The sequence below is a fragment of the Electrona antarctica genome, assembly GCF_951216825.1.
Source record: "Electrona antarctica genome assembly, chromosome: 13".
In the NCBI taxonomy this organism is placed as follows: Eukaryota; Metazoa; Chordata; class Actinopteri; order Myctophiformes; family Myctophidae; genus Electrona; species Electrona antarctica.
Window position 1 is genome coordinate 18,146,896 of NC_136794.1, and position 12,660 is coordinate 18,159,555.

Sequence of the window (12,660 nt, forward strand, 5' to 3'; positions counted from 1 at the left end):
CATTCACTTCACTATGGTGGCAAATGGCAATATCTGCCTGAATGATATTCGATAATTGGCATATTCCGTATATGTTTCATCATATGCAATGTATATGGAATAATCAGCCATTCTAGGACTAGCCGACCAATAAAAGGATGCGTGTGGATTCCACTCCGTATTTTGTGGTGCGCTTGCATTGCTACAGCATTTGATTCTGAGCTCAGCCTCAGAGGAGCGCTCCCCTCTCCTCTCCGTAGCATTTCTACTTCAACACAGCGACGAGCTACTCAATACGTTATGTCGCCTGGTGAGTGAAGTTCAGCGAGCGCGTCTGAAAACCATTGTCTGGATTCATGTGGCACCTTGATACTTCACAGTTCTGTTATCTGCAGCACCGGGGGACTTTTGGCTATTCTTCACTGCGAAATAAACCTCTTTTGTTTGAAAAAATGTGTTGATTAAACACTGATAGTTGTGACAAGTGGAAACCACTAACCGCTCGTCATACCTGCGGATCTGCTGCAGGGGATTTTTTTCTTCTTCGTCCAGCAAGCGAGCGGGGAATCTACAGGACAACATAATAAGGATTTTTCAGAGAAGTGGCACAATGTTGAGAATAGAAACCATCATTTGCACTTTTTCATTGCTTTCAGTTGCCGCAAGAGCAGATTTTAAAGCACGGAACTGCAGTGAGGTCAGAGACGCTTCTATTGCGAAAGGCTTCAGCTTCACACATGTTCCTCTTCAGGAGATATCAGGTAAGAGATTGCTTGCGTTGTAGCCTATACTGAATGCACCCTGTCAATTAACGAGTCTGTCCACGACAACGACGTGTCAAAAGAAGCACTTTATAGTCGAGATAAACACACTTTCAGTGAAGAATACTGTAGCCCATCATAAGTGTAATATCTGGATTAAAAGAAAGTTGCGCAATTTAACAATGCTCGACACTACAGTAGGCTAAAATTAAGTTTAGCCTAAGCCAAACGTTTTGACACTGTTTGATAGCATTGCAGTTGTCTCTGCAATTTATTAGCTCACCGCGTACAACACTTTAAACCACCTGTCAAACCAGAAACTTTATTTGAAGAAAACTGGCGCAAGTAGGCTACATGACCATAATTTATAAGACCGTGTGTATTATATATAAATGAAAGTAAACGTCAGACTCTATAAAATATATATAATCAATATCTTGATCCAGGGCTATAGTTGTATTGCAGTCTACAGTATAGCCTTCCCATATAGATCCATGAATCTGCTGAATTGCATTCCTCAATTGAAAAGTATAGGCTACTTAAAGTAGGCTACTCGATCACAACTAAAAGGCCTACTAAATTAGGTCATGTAATAAACAATGAATTGACTTTAATAACAGCGTTTGATCAGTCACTATCAGTGTTCAATTCAATAAACTTAATATGATGTTAGGTTGGTTTCTGTGTCCATGTTACTCCAGTAGAGGTCTCTTAGTATCTAAAAAGATAATGGTCAGGTCAGAAGAGTGGTGCTGTGAAAATCCAGAGGATGTGTGAAGAGTATAGTCTAATAGTCTAATAATAATTAGATTGATTGATTGATTGATTGAAAATTTTATTAACAGTTTGCAGAATTACAGTACATTTCAAGCACAAACTCAATACAAAGGCTGTTAACTGTGAGTGGACGACCCAATTAAGCATTACACTTGTTTACAACAGGGTCCACCATGTTCAAATCATCAAAACATTTAGAGACGTACAAATAGACACTTCTATATAGACAAAGAACAGTACAGGAATTCATCATAGAAATCATAGAAATTCATCTTAGACTAATCATTTGCATTAGCTCATCAGTGATTTGTTCACTTTATTGTTCACTTATTCCCTTGATTCCATATTAGTTGTACCACTATGACAATAGGCCTGTATACATACTCTTAAGTAAAGCGACTTTCAGCACTTACAGTTTTTAGTAAAAATCAAGTGGTAGACTTACATGTTTCTTTTTTGGAAGGGATGGGCTAGTAGCCCACAGCTACACAGATGGCACTGAAACATACATGCACATGATGTATGTTATTTATTGGCTAACTATAGCATAAACTATAGCCTACAGATTAGGCTATAGTTAAATATGATTTTCAAGCATCCAAAATACATCCTTAAATCATTGTAGTCCAAGTAAAATGTCCAATAAATTAAAAAACGACATATTGACTTACAACTCAAGTTACATTTTGTTCAGAATATAATCTACAAGGTGTTAAAAACATATAAACATAAAATTGTAAATCAAATTTCATTTTAGTTTTACCCATTTGTAAAATATGACATGAAAATTGTAAAGTGCACAGTGTGCGCTGATTCCAGATGTTAGTTGTTTGTTCATCTGTAACCTCAGGTGAATAGCTTGTCTGTTCATGTCATTTCTGTCAGGTAGCAGGTCCCATGATTCACTGATAACAGCAGGAAATCTGGCACAAGTGAATGCTTGCATGTTTGATTTAACAGGCACACCTGCTCAATCATATATGGGTTCATAAATGACTGATTAAATCCTCCAGATTTGCGCTCCACATTATCTTTAATCTTCAGAATGAGTGAAAATGTCAGTCTCTGCTGTGAATGATGTCTGTGTGTAAGGTCCTTTGATCACCTCGATAAATCCGTCATAACCGTATGTCTGTATGAGAGGCAGTGCACTGCCACGTGCCAACACCTCAGCAAATTTACTACGACAGGTGATGGGCTTGTCCTTCATGCTTGTGATTTAACATTTCTGTCAGCAACACACAAGCCACATGTAAAAAGTACACTCAGAGGATTGTTCCCCTGTAGAGATTCCTGTACTCTGGTACGGGTAAACATTCTTAAATATAAAAAAGTAAATGTGCAGTCTTCATTGCTTTAATCCCTGGAGGATTAGCTCCACACTTGCTGATGCAATAATGCTAAAGCTCTGTATTTTACCTGGTTGCTCTTAGTACATAATGCTTATAGTTGTTATGTACATGACTACATAGCATACATACATTTTACCTGGTTGCTTTTAGTACATACTGCTTATGTTTGTTATGTACATGACTACATAGCTAGGTATATACTATACACTCTAGTCTATAGTGTAGAGCAGTGGTTCCCAAACTGTGGTGCGTGCACGCCTTTGTGGTGCACGAACGCCCTCTAGGGGGTGTGTGACATGAAACGGGTTTATGGTGTTATTTTGCACCAACTGCAAAATCTGGTAACCCACTGTTGTAAGGAGATGTATAGAGCAGCTGTGGGACTACAGCAGCTGCATTATGTCTCTCAGTGCAGTGACATTTTTTGATTATTTGCCATAATCATATTAAAAAATGTATCATTTTTGGCCAAATACAACGAGACTTTATAGTGTTGGGGGGTGCGTCAGCTAGGTCAGGAGGTAACAGGGGGTGCACGGCCAAAAAGGTTTGGGGACCACTGGTATAGAGTGTTGCTGAACCAAAGGGTCATGTGCCTTGCTCAACGGCATATGGCAGTACAGTCATTGGTGACATTAGCATTCAGTCTGCCACTTCCAAATCTGTTGAGTCTGTCCAGATCGAAAGAACAATTATCAAATATACAATTTTAGTAATCATTATTATGATTATGATAATTGGTTTGGTGGTGGTGTGTGTATGTGAAGTAGCCTATTGTTTCGAAAATCCCATCCCATTTATAACATCAACGGAATGTTCCATTATAAAAGGAATAGATTAATAAAATAACCTAATAAAAAATAACCCACAGATAATTGATTTTGAAAACCATAAGCTGCAACCTTAGGTGCTTGACACTGTTCTGGTCTTGATGTTTCCCTTGTTGCCTGTTATTTCAGTGAGCACGCCAGCAGCCAGCACATTCTCTTAACTTTACGACTTGGTGATATGGGGATCGATCTGGAAAGTCGGAAACCTTTTTGTTCCGGGTTCACTCCAGACTATTGCTAGCCATTATGTAAAAAATAAAAAATAAAAAGGGTTAAGTGAGGACTCAACTTATTCATTGTATTGCACAGTGCACACTTTATGTTTGTTTAGCTTGGTCACATTCCAACACAGAGTAATTTTATGTATATTTGTAGTGACTGAGAAATTGGTGTTCTCTCCCTGCTTTTGAAGTGTGGTGTCGCAGAGACTTGCTACTTTACATGTCAAATTAGACCAGACTGAAATTTCCGCTCTTATTAGTTAGTATTCATAATGTTTTTCTTATTTACATTATCTCTGTTTACTCTTGCGATTCCAGATTAAGCGATTACATCAGACATGAGTAAATATGTGTCCTTTTTGTTAAGCCCAATTCAAATTTGACTTGTTTCTTACTGTGTTAAATGTATTTGACACCTTAGATTATAGCCAGTTTTATATGAGTGTGTCAGTGTGATATTTCATTACAGCTTTGACACAGGTAATGGAGAGCTGATGAATTGAGCTCAAAACTGGTTAGAAATGTCAGTTTTGTTTCTTGGCGTAGTAAAAGTTGATGGCCTGATTTCTGTTGGTGTGTTTTCTCATGTGGAAAGTCAGACCTTTAGTTAGTGTTATTGACGGAAAAGTTGTTATAAGTCAGAGCCTATAGGGTTGAGTGTGTAGAATAATGCCACAGGACCTGCGCCATAGTCTCTGCAAGATGACCAGGGTGAGCTTAAGGTTGTCAGCAGCTACGCTCTATAGCCTTCCATTCCAAGGGGGCATGAACTCATGGGTCTAAGTCTTTGTGACTGTCAGCGCATCTAAAAATGGCCAGAGCTTCTCCTCTCCTGACAGTCTTGCTTGTACACGTTAAAATAAATTGTCAGCTAGTTCGACACTGGACATTTTGGCCTCCTTAATTCACACACACACATCACTGTCCCTGTAGAGGACTAGCCCTCCTTACAGGCCTGCTATAGCCTCCACTTGAGTGAATAACCCTGGTGTCTCAGATGAGATGGGGAGATTTGGATGGTGAGTCACAGACCGCTGGACCCCACGGAGCTTCCTGGGATGTCACAGCTCTCACCCTATCATTTGACATGCAGCTCTGGCTGCTAATTCCCAGCCATGAGATGGAGATGGGACGGAAATAACGGCACTGATATTTTATGCGAGCTTTGGCTGCCTACACAACCAAGCAAATGATCTCTGCTCAAGCGTGTAATATGCACAGGTCCTCCTCCGTCATGTAATGGGATGGAAAGGATTAAAAAGGGGCTAAATGGGGAGTGCCTGCAGAGCAAATGGCTAGGAGGTGATTCTGTGATACCAGTGTTGCTATGATGCACACATGTCAGATTATTATGATCTACAGTACAAGTCACAGATATGGGGCATGTGTCAGGAAGTATAACCCTGAGATTGGTAAAGTAAAGTAAAAGACTTGGACTTGGTTTTTATTGGACTGTTTGTATTGACAGTCATTGGGTATTTTAGATTATACAAGGTTTATACTAGGTTGTTTCGAGGAAGCAATCTGATTGGTTGAAACAGCTTTTTAGCCGTGCTTTAACCACGATAATGTCATGGCTAATCAAAACAAAGAATTCAGCCGTGCTTTTCTCTCAGAGCGCAGCAGACTCGGTGGCTAGGCTAGCTAGTTTTTTGGGACATTTGTGGTCGTAGTGGCTACATCTGTCATTGAAAAATTATCATTTTTCGGCGATTATCTTAGTTTTAAGGGTTGTATAATTGCAATATTACACGAGAGGGTGTTCTTTATCGTCATTAATGCACCCCTGTGGTGCCATAGGAAGTCGCCCGCAGGGCGAGTTCCGAAAGGTATTGCAGAAGTGCATTATCACATTGGTGGCTGGGCTGCATGCAGCATTATAATACCAGTAAGACGCCTGAGGGCGAGAAGCGACCTAAAGGGCGAGGTCGCGCTGAAACAACAGAGCTTCTTAATACGGCACAGTTGAGAAGCAGGAGTTAAACTATTAATCTGGCCCAAGGAGACGTTGCAGACCACGCCGGCACGTCGACGGCGCCTGTGGAGAACAAAGTGGGATATGACATGGTCTAGAGCAGCGGTTCCCAAACCTGTTTGGCCATGCACCCCCTGTTACCTCCCGACCTAGCTGACACTTGGAAATATAAATTGCATGAGCTATATAGAGATTAATTTCCTTTTTATCCACATATATGCACATAATATGAACCTGAATATGGCATAATATATGCAGCATAGGCTATATTCTGCATATCCTTGCCATATATTGGCATAATATGTTAATATATTTAAAATAAAACCATGGCACCACCATTAGCCTTTTCATGTCGCGCACCCCTTAGAAGGCGCTCGCGCACCACAAGGGGTGCACGCACCACAGTTTGGGAACCACTGTTCTAGAGGCCAGGAGTGCTGTATTCAGATGTGGGCTGCTGGGCCCGCGCGGGCCAATCCATGGCCGTTCGGACCTTCTGTGCCTCCCGCTGCGGATCCACCTCGTCAGTCATACTGGTGACAACGGTGTCCCCCTGCTCGACCTCACACGCCTCGTCAAGCTGTGGCTGGGTGTCCACATCCTGATCCGCGTCCGCAATCTCCTCCAACTCGGTGGGCACCCCGTCTTCGAGTAGCTGGTCGACGACGGCACACTGGATCTGAATCAATGTCTGCATAGAAGGGATTGTTGGCTTGCAACCAACATCAGCGGTGGCGCCGCTGGTGTTCAGACTGACATGCGTGACCATATATGGAGACGTGATGGCACGATGCATGACCACTGACCATATATGGAGACATGATGTCACGATGCGTGACCATATATGGAGACGTGATGTCACGATGCGTGACCATATATGGAGACGTGATGTCACGATGCGTGACCATATATGGAGACGTGATGTCACGATGCGTGACCATATATGGAGACGTGATGTCACGATGCGTGACCATATATGGAGACGTGATGTCACGATGCGTGACCATATATGGAGACGTGATGGCATGATGCGTGACCATATATGGAGACGTGATGTCACGATGCGTGACCATATATGGAGACGAGATGCCACGATGTGTGACCATATATGGAGACGTGATGTCACGATGCGTGACCATATATGGAGACGTGATGGCACGATGCGTGACCATATATGGAGACGTGATGGCACGATGCGTGACCATATATGGAGACGTGATGTCACGATGCGTGACCATATATGGAGACGTGATGTCATGATGCGTGACCATATATGGAGACGTGATGTCACGATGCGTGACCATATATGGAGACGTGATGTCACGATGTGTGACCATATATGGAGACGTGATGTCACGATGCGTAACCATATATGGAGACGTGATGGCACGATGCGTGACCATATATGGAGACGTGATGTCACGATGTGTGGATTGGAGAGGCGTGGGGTGACGGACAGACTGACGGGAAATGCAAGTTTTCATAGTAAATGCGACTTGCTGTCGCAATAACAGTGTTCCCTGATCATGTGAAACAGTGAAAAGGAAAGCAGAATTCAAACAATCATATTACTTTAGTAGAAGGAATTTCTCAAATGCTCCAGCCATCCCTGTGCCATCAATCATGCATCATGAATGCCAAAATGGTTTCATGATGAGCTTTCTCTACGGGTGTTACCGTGTTCCCTCGCAGAGCAGTAGGGAATCATTGTGTCCTGCAAACATGTGTTTCAACGTAGCAGCGAGATACAATAACCGAGCAGCATTCGCTGGAGCTATATCAAAAGGCAGTCACCATGGGAAACACTGGAGTCCATCCTTTTGGTCCAGAGAATGCTAGAGAATGCTATTTGAATTACAAATCAAGATTCAAGGGGTTTTTCATTTGTCACTCACTGATACAGGTATGCAGCAAAATGTTGGTGTGGCACATTCCACAAAACGGCTAAACAACAACTAAAACAACAACGTAATAATAATGATAATACTGGATGTAATCAAATACAAAAATAAAAATAAGATTAATAAGTATCTTGATTTCTAGAATGTACAGTAAGGTATACATTACGCCAAATGTCTTGTCTTCCAGTACCTCCATGTGGCATGGTTTTGACACCAGACTTTGGTTGCCCAAAGTTTTTTTTACCTAAACAGAAGCGTAACATCTGTTGGGCTAGCGCTGCTGAAAGAGCCCTAGCTACCGAGGCTCCGACAACAATAGATACATTGGCTGACCCATTCGCACCTTTTACCAAGCTACAAAAGCTGCAGGCCCAACTCGTGCATATGAATGGTCCATATGTGACCCGTTAAGTAAACGTCTCGACAGAGTCTGTTTTTGCTTGCGTTGGGGGTGAGATAAAATCCACAATCCACGCAAGGTTATTAGTGTCCATGTACAGAGTCCCCTGCGTTGCTATTGTAGAGTTGCGTCGCCAAATTGTCACCAAATGGAAGCATAGGAGACGATAAATTATAGGCTATCTTAATTCCAAATGGCGATAGGGTTGCGGTAAGACCCGCTCGTGTCTTTCCGCAACCCTATCGGCATTTGGAATTAAGCTAAACTAGACCTGTACGTGCCCGTCGCAGTCGGCCCCCATACGTATGTACAGTTTGCAGAATTACAGTACATTTCAAGTACAACACAATACAAAAACTGTTAACTGTGAGTGGACGACAACATAAAGCATTATACTTGTTTACAATAGGGCCCACCATTTTCAATTCATCAAAACATTTAGAGACGTACGAATATACACTTCTATATATCCAAAGTAGGCACATAGGCTACAGTATGTGTGTGTGTGTGTGTGTGTGTGTGTGTGTGTGTGTGTGTGTGTGTGTGTGTGTGTGTGTGTGTGTGTGTGTGCGTGCGTGCGTGCGTGCGTGCGTGCGTGCGTGCGTGCGTGCGTGCGTGCGTGCGTGCGTGCGCGCGTGCGCGCGTGCGCGGGGGGTTCGCTTCCCGGAGCAGTGTGGTAACCAGGTCTTTGCGTTCACCTCATCTTGGTGCTAGCTAGCAGCCTCAACTCACTCAGTGTTAATTTATTTGTTTACTCAGAGAGAGTAAAATCCTCAGTGTTCATTTATCAATTTCTAACTTGAGCGTACGAATGGAACCAAATGGATCCATTAAGCTTGGTCCATTTGGTCCATCACTGATTGAAGGGAAGATCACATTTGTTTTTTCCTATAATGTGACCGTTTCTGGCTAAGTCATTGATTTATTTTAATTACATTTTTTTATGTCATGTGAATGCAGGGAATCATTAGCCTGGCTAATAAGCCAGACTGAATCAGCCGTTGGCAAAAAAAAGAATTGCCTGCCGGCGGATTACGGTCTGGAGAGGCTCAATTGTACGCCCATTTCCTACACCAGAGAACTGGTGTGGCCAATCGGGACACGGTATGCAATATGGGCGGGCTTTGGTACAGTGATGTTCAATGCTTGAGACCTTTGACTGACAGTAGCTCTGACCAATTGCGTCAAAGAGAAAATGTTTGAACCCGCCCCCCGGGAAACAAGATCCATACACAGCATCTCCAGACTCAAATACCACACGACAGTGTGATTTGAGTCTGGCTTATTAGCCAGGCTAGGGAATCATAGCTTCAGTTTGACCCACCAGTTTTGGAGCTATGGCTTATAGAGTAATGTCTTGCAGAAAACAGCACATTTCATGTTTACATGTTGATTTCAGCTGTGACATGTCTTCTGTCTGTGCTATCAACTCATTTTGGATTTAATTTTTTTTTCTCATCTCCTCTTGCCACCATGACTGTCTCAGTATCAAAAAAGAGTCACATATACAGTAGTGGACCAGGGTCCCCCAGGGATCTGTACTTGGTACCTTCCTTTTTTCCATTTACACCTACTACTGTAGACAGATTATTATTTTAAATGGAACCATTACAGGAGCCCTATAGCTAGGCTACCTGGCCTGGCAGGGATCTGTTCTCCTAGGAGCGCACTTTTCAAATTTTCACTGAGCTCCATTCTGTAACATAACCCGCCTTATAAAAGACGATGGTGGCTTATTTTAATGAAATTAATAATGGTTTTATTGAACTTTCAATAACGGATGAACTCCTAAATCTCTCTGCAGATCTCTAAATGTCTATGCAAGCCAGAGGTCCAACTCTGTCTCAAAACACATCTTCTGCAAGATCATTACCATAAACCTTGTGCATTTACAACACATCCCAACCGTAGTACTCTTGTGATTTGTACGTATCATGAAATGAAAATATCAAGGATCACCCAAGCCTTAATTTGGTTCTATTTGTAAATTGTACACTCTCAGAGTTTAATTTATACTGAGGATTTCACTGTGCAGGGTAGGAACAAATAATAAAGAAAGAAGAAAGTCGAAACACACCTACTGGAACAACAACAGCAAGAGCTTGACTAAAAGATCATCATCATAATGTCTAACATGACTGCAATGATTAAAGAATCCTTAATGTCATCTCTTTAAAGCTATAAATTGCTTGCTTAACACGGAGCCCGCCAGAACCGTAGTAACCGTAGGTGGGGTTGGCAAAAGGGCCTTTCTGTGTGGAGTTTGCATGTTCTCCCCGTGTCCCCTAGGGTAGGTACCCTCTCAAAAAGCATGCAGTAATCCTGGTCTCTATACTGCCTCCCTCTGGCCAGCCGGGACACCTAATGGAGGGGAAAGGAACTTGTTGGAATAACGTGTTCCTTCCACGCACTACGTCCAACCTGGGAAACCCCCCCCCCCCCCCCCCCCCCCTGTCAGGTGAAAAGAAGTGGCTTGGACTCATGCATAGAAGGAAGCATGGGGTCAGTCCGTTGCTCTCCCCAGGTTGACAGAGGGAGTGTAGTGCCCAGAATTGCATCATTAGATAATTGACACTGGGTGAAAAAATGGGATAAAAAATCATGGGATAAAAATATTTAGGAAAAAAAAGACTCTGCAAAGTCCGGATGTGGGCTCCAGAAAAACTGCAAAGCCTCCTACACGCTGAGACATCCTCTTCTTACCATTAATGATTGACACCATAGGCTATTCTACTAACTTCATGATTTGGACATGGACTCAACTGTTCACTCTTTGTTTTCAATAGTTTAAAAAAAGTTCCCAAGATCCAGTAGGCTCCAGCTGTTTGCGAATTGATTTCACTTAATTCAAATATCACTTATTTTTTTGTTTTGTTGTGATAATCCTCGGAGGATTATCCTCCCTACTATAGAGTGTGCTGACCATATAAGGAGTTCCTCCCTGTCCCCAGTTAACCCCTGGGGTAAAAAAAACGTAGGTTTCGTTTTTGGCTAGGTGGCCCAGCCTTCATCCAATCAGGATAGAGAGGCCTTCCGCCAATCATGATTGAGCGGGGGCGGGCCTTGGTGTGCGTGCTGTTGGCCTGCGTGTCCCCCCACTATAGTGCGTGCATGTGCGTTTTTTTCCCAAATCACTGAATGCTCCTTTAAACATTTTCTTCCTCTCAAAAGTGGAGGGGACGTCCCCTCTCCTCATGAAACTGAGTACGTCCGGATCCCCCCCCCCCCCCCTCCTGTGTGCATGTCTGTCTGTGTAGGCACACATACATACGTATGTACTTTCTTTCATCGAGGAAAACCATTTATGTCTGCATTTCCGATCATTATGATCCTGTTTAGTCAGAGATTTGTTTGGGTTTCAGCAGGGTTTATACCAGACTCTCTCCCGCTCATAAATCAGGTTATTGGTAATACATCCACCGATGACTTTTTCATGCCAAAAGGGGGTTTGGGACCAGTGGGACGAAATTCATGATAAATTTGACTTTGTTAATTTATAGCTTGCATGTCAGCTAATCAATCAGTCATCGGATATGATCTAAAATTGAATTCAATTTACTCCCCAGCTGTAATAAATCTTGCCTCTTGAAAGCTGGTTTGGTTGACAGACGGTTCCTTTCTCATTTTTGGCTGCCAAGTTTGAATTCAGACTACAGGAATGAAAACAGGATTAGGCTACTAGGCTACTGAAGCTTTGGTTACTGGGCTCGAAGCATCAGCTGGCCAAATATTGTACGCTTCACGTGTATTTGTCCACACTTTTGAGAAGCTATTTCCGCCTAGATTATCGAGAGATTAAAACTGTGAGCACGATCACAAGTCACGACCGTGAAGAATTAATGTTTGTCAATATCATATGAGATAAATCTACTGTGAAAAACAGGGAAATGGAATGAAACAATCCTCTCAATATGGCACAGTTATAGCTGTTTAATGGTTTGAAGAATCATTTGAAATGTGGAACAGTGACTATTGTATCACAGTGATACTATCTGTATCTCTGTCACACAGAGATGGAGATTGTGTTTTGTCAATGCTTACTAATATTAGCTCACTGTTTGCGTGATGTTTGGACAAAATCTGTAGGTGTACTGTCAAAAAATTTGATTGGACAAAATGGGCCTCCTGGTGGCGCTAGAACAGGCCCATGTGAATATTTTGGCACAGAGGTTTACTATGGCATCCAGGGGACCAGGGAGTGTGTGTGCAGTCTGCCAGTTTACTGAAGTTAAATGGGCTCACATGGACTAAATGTTAATAGTGTATCAATAAAAGAAGATGAGAGGTGTTTCATTGGATTCATTAACTTCTAATAAATTGTTTTAGGTTTGTTGTCTCTGAGCCTCAAGAACAGACAATGTATTTGTTATGTTGAATGTCTGTGCCTATTTTGATCACCTCAATCAATATCATTCTCATAATGCTGGCCTGGCACATCAGACTGTCAGGCTGGTTCAGTTACTA

The 12,660-nt window shown here is 42.3% G+C and overlaps 1 protein-coding gene across 1 annotated transcript in view; it reads left to right on the top strand.

The window, feature by feature from the left end:
• The first annotated feature begins 287 nt into the window (after positions 1-287).
• Positions 288-12,660, top strand: part of LOC306935395 (glypican-6-like) — a 166,246-nt gene continuing 153,873 nt past the window's right edge. Inside the window, exon 1 of the mRNA XM_079518426.1 lies at positions 288-740. Coding sequence (XP_079374552.1) covers positions 590-740 — 151 coding nt within the window. The 5' untranslated portion in view covers positions 288-589. The remainder of the gene's footprint in view (positions 741-12,660) is intronic.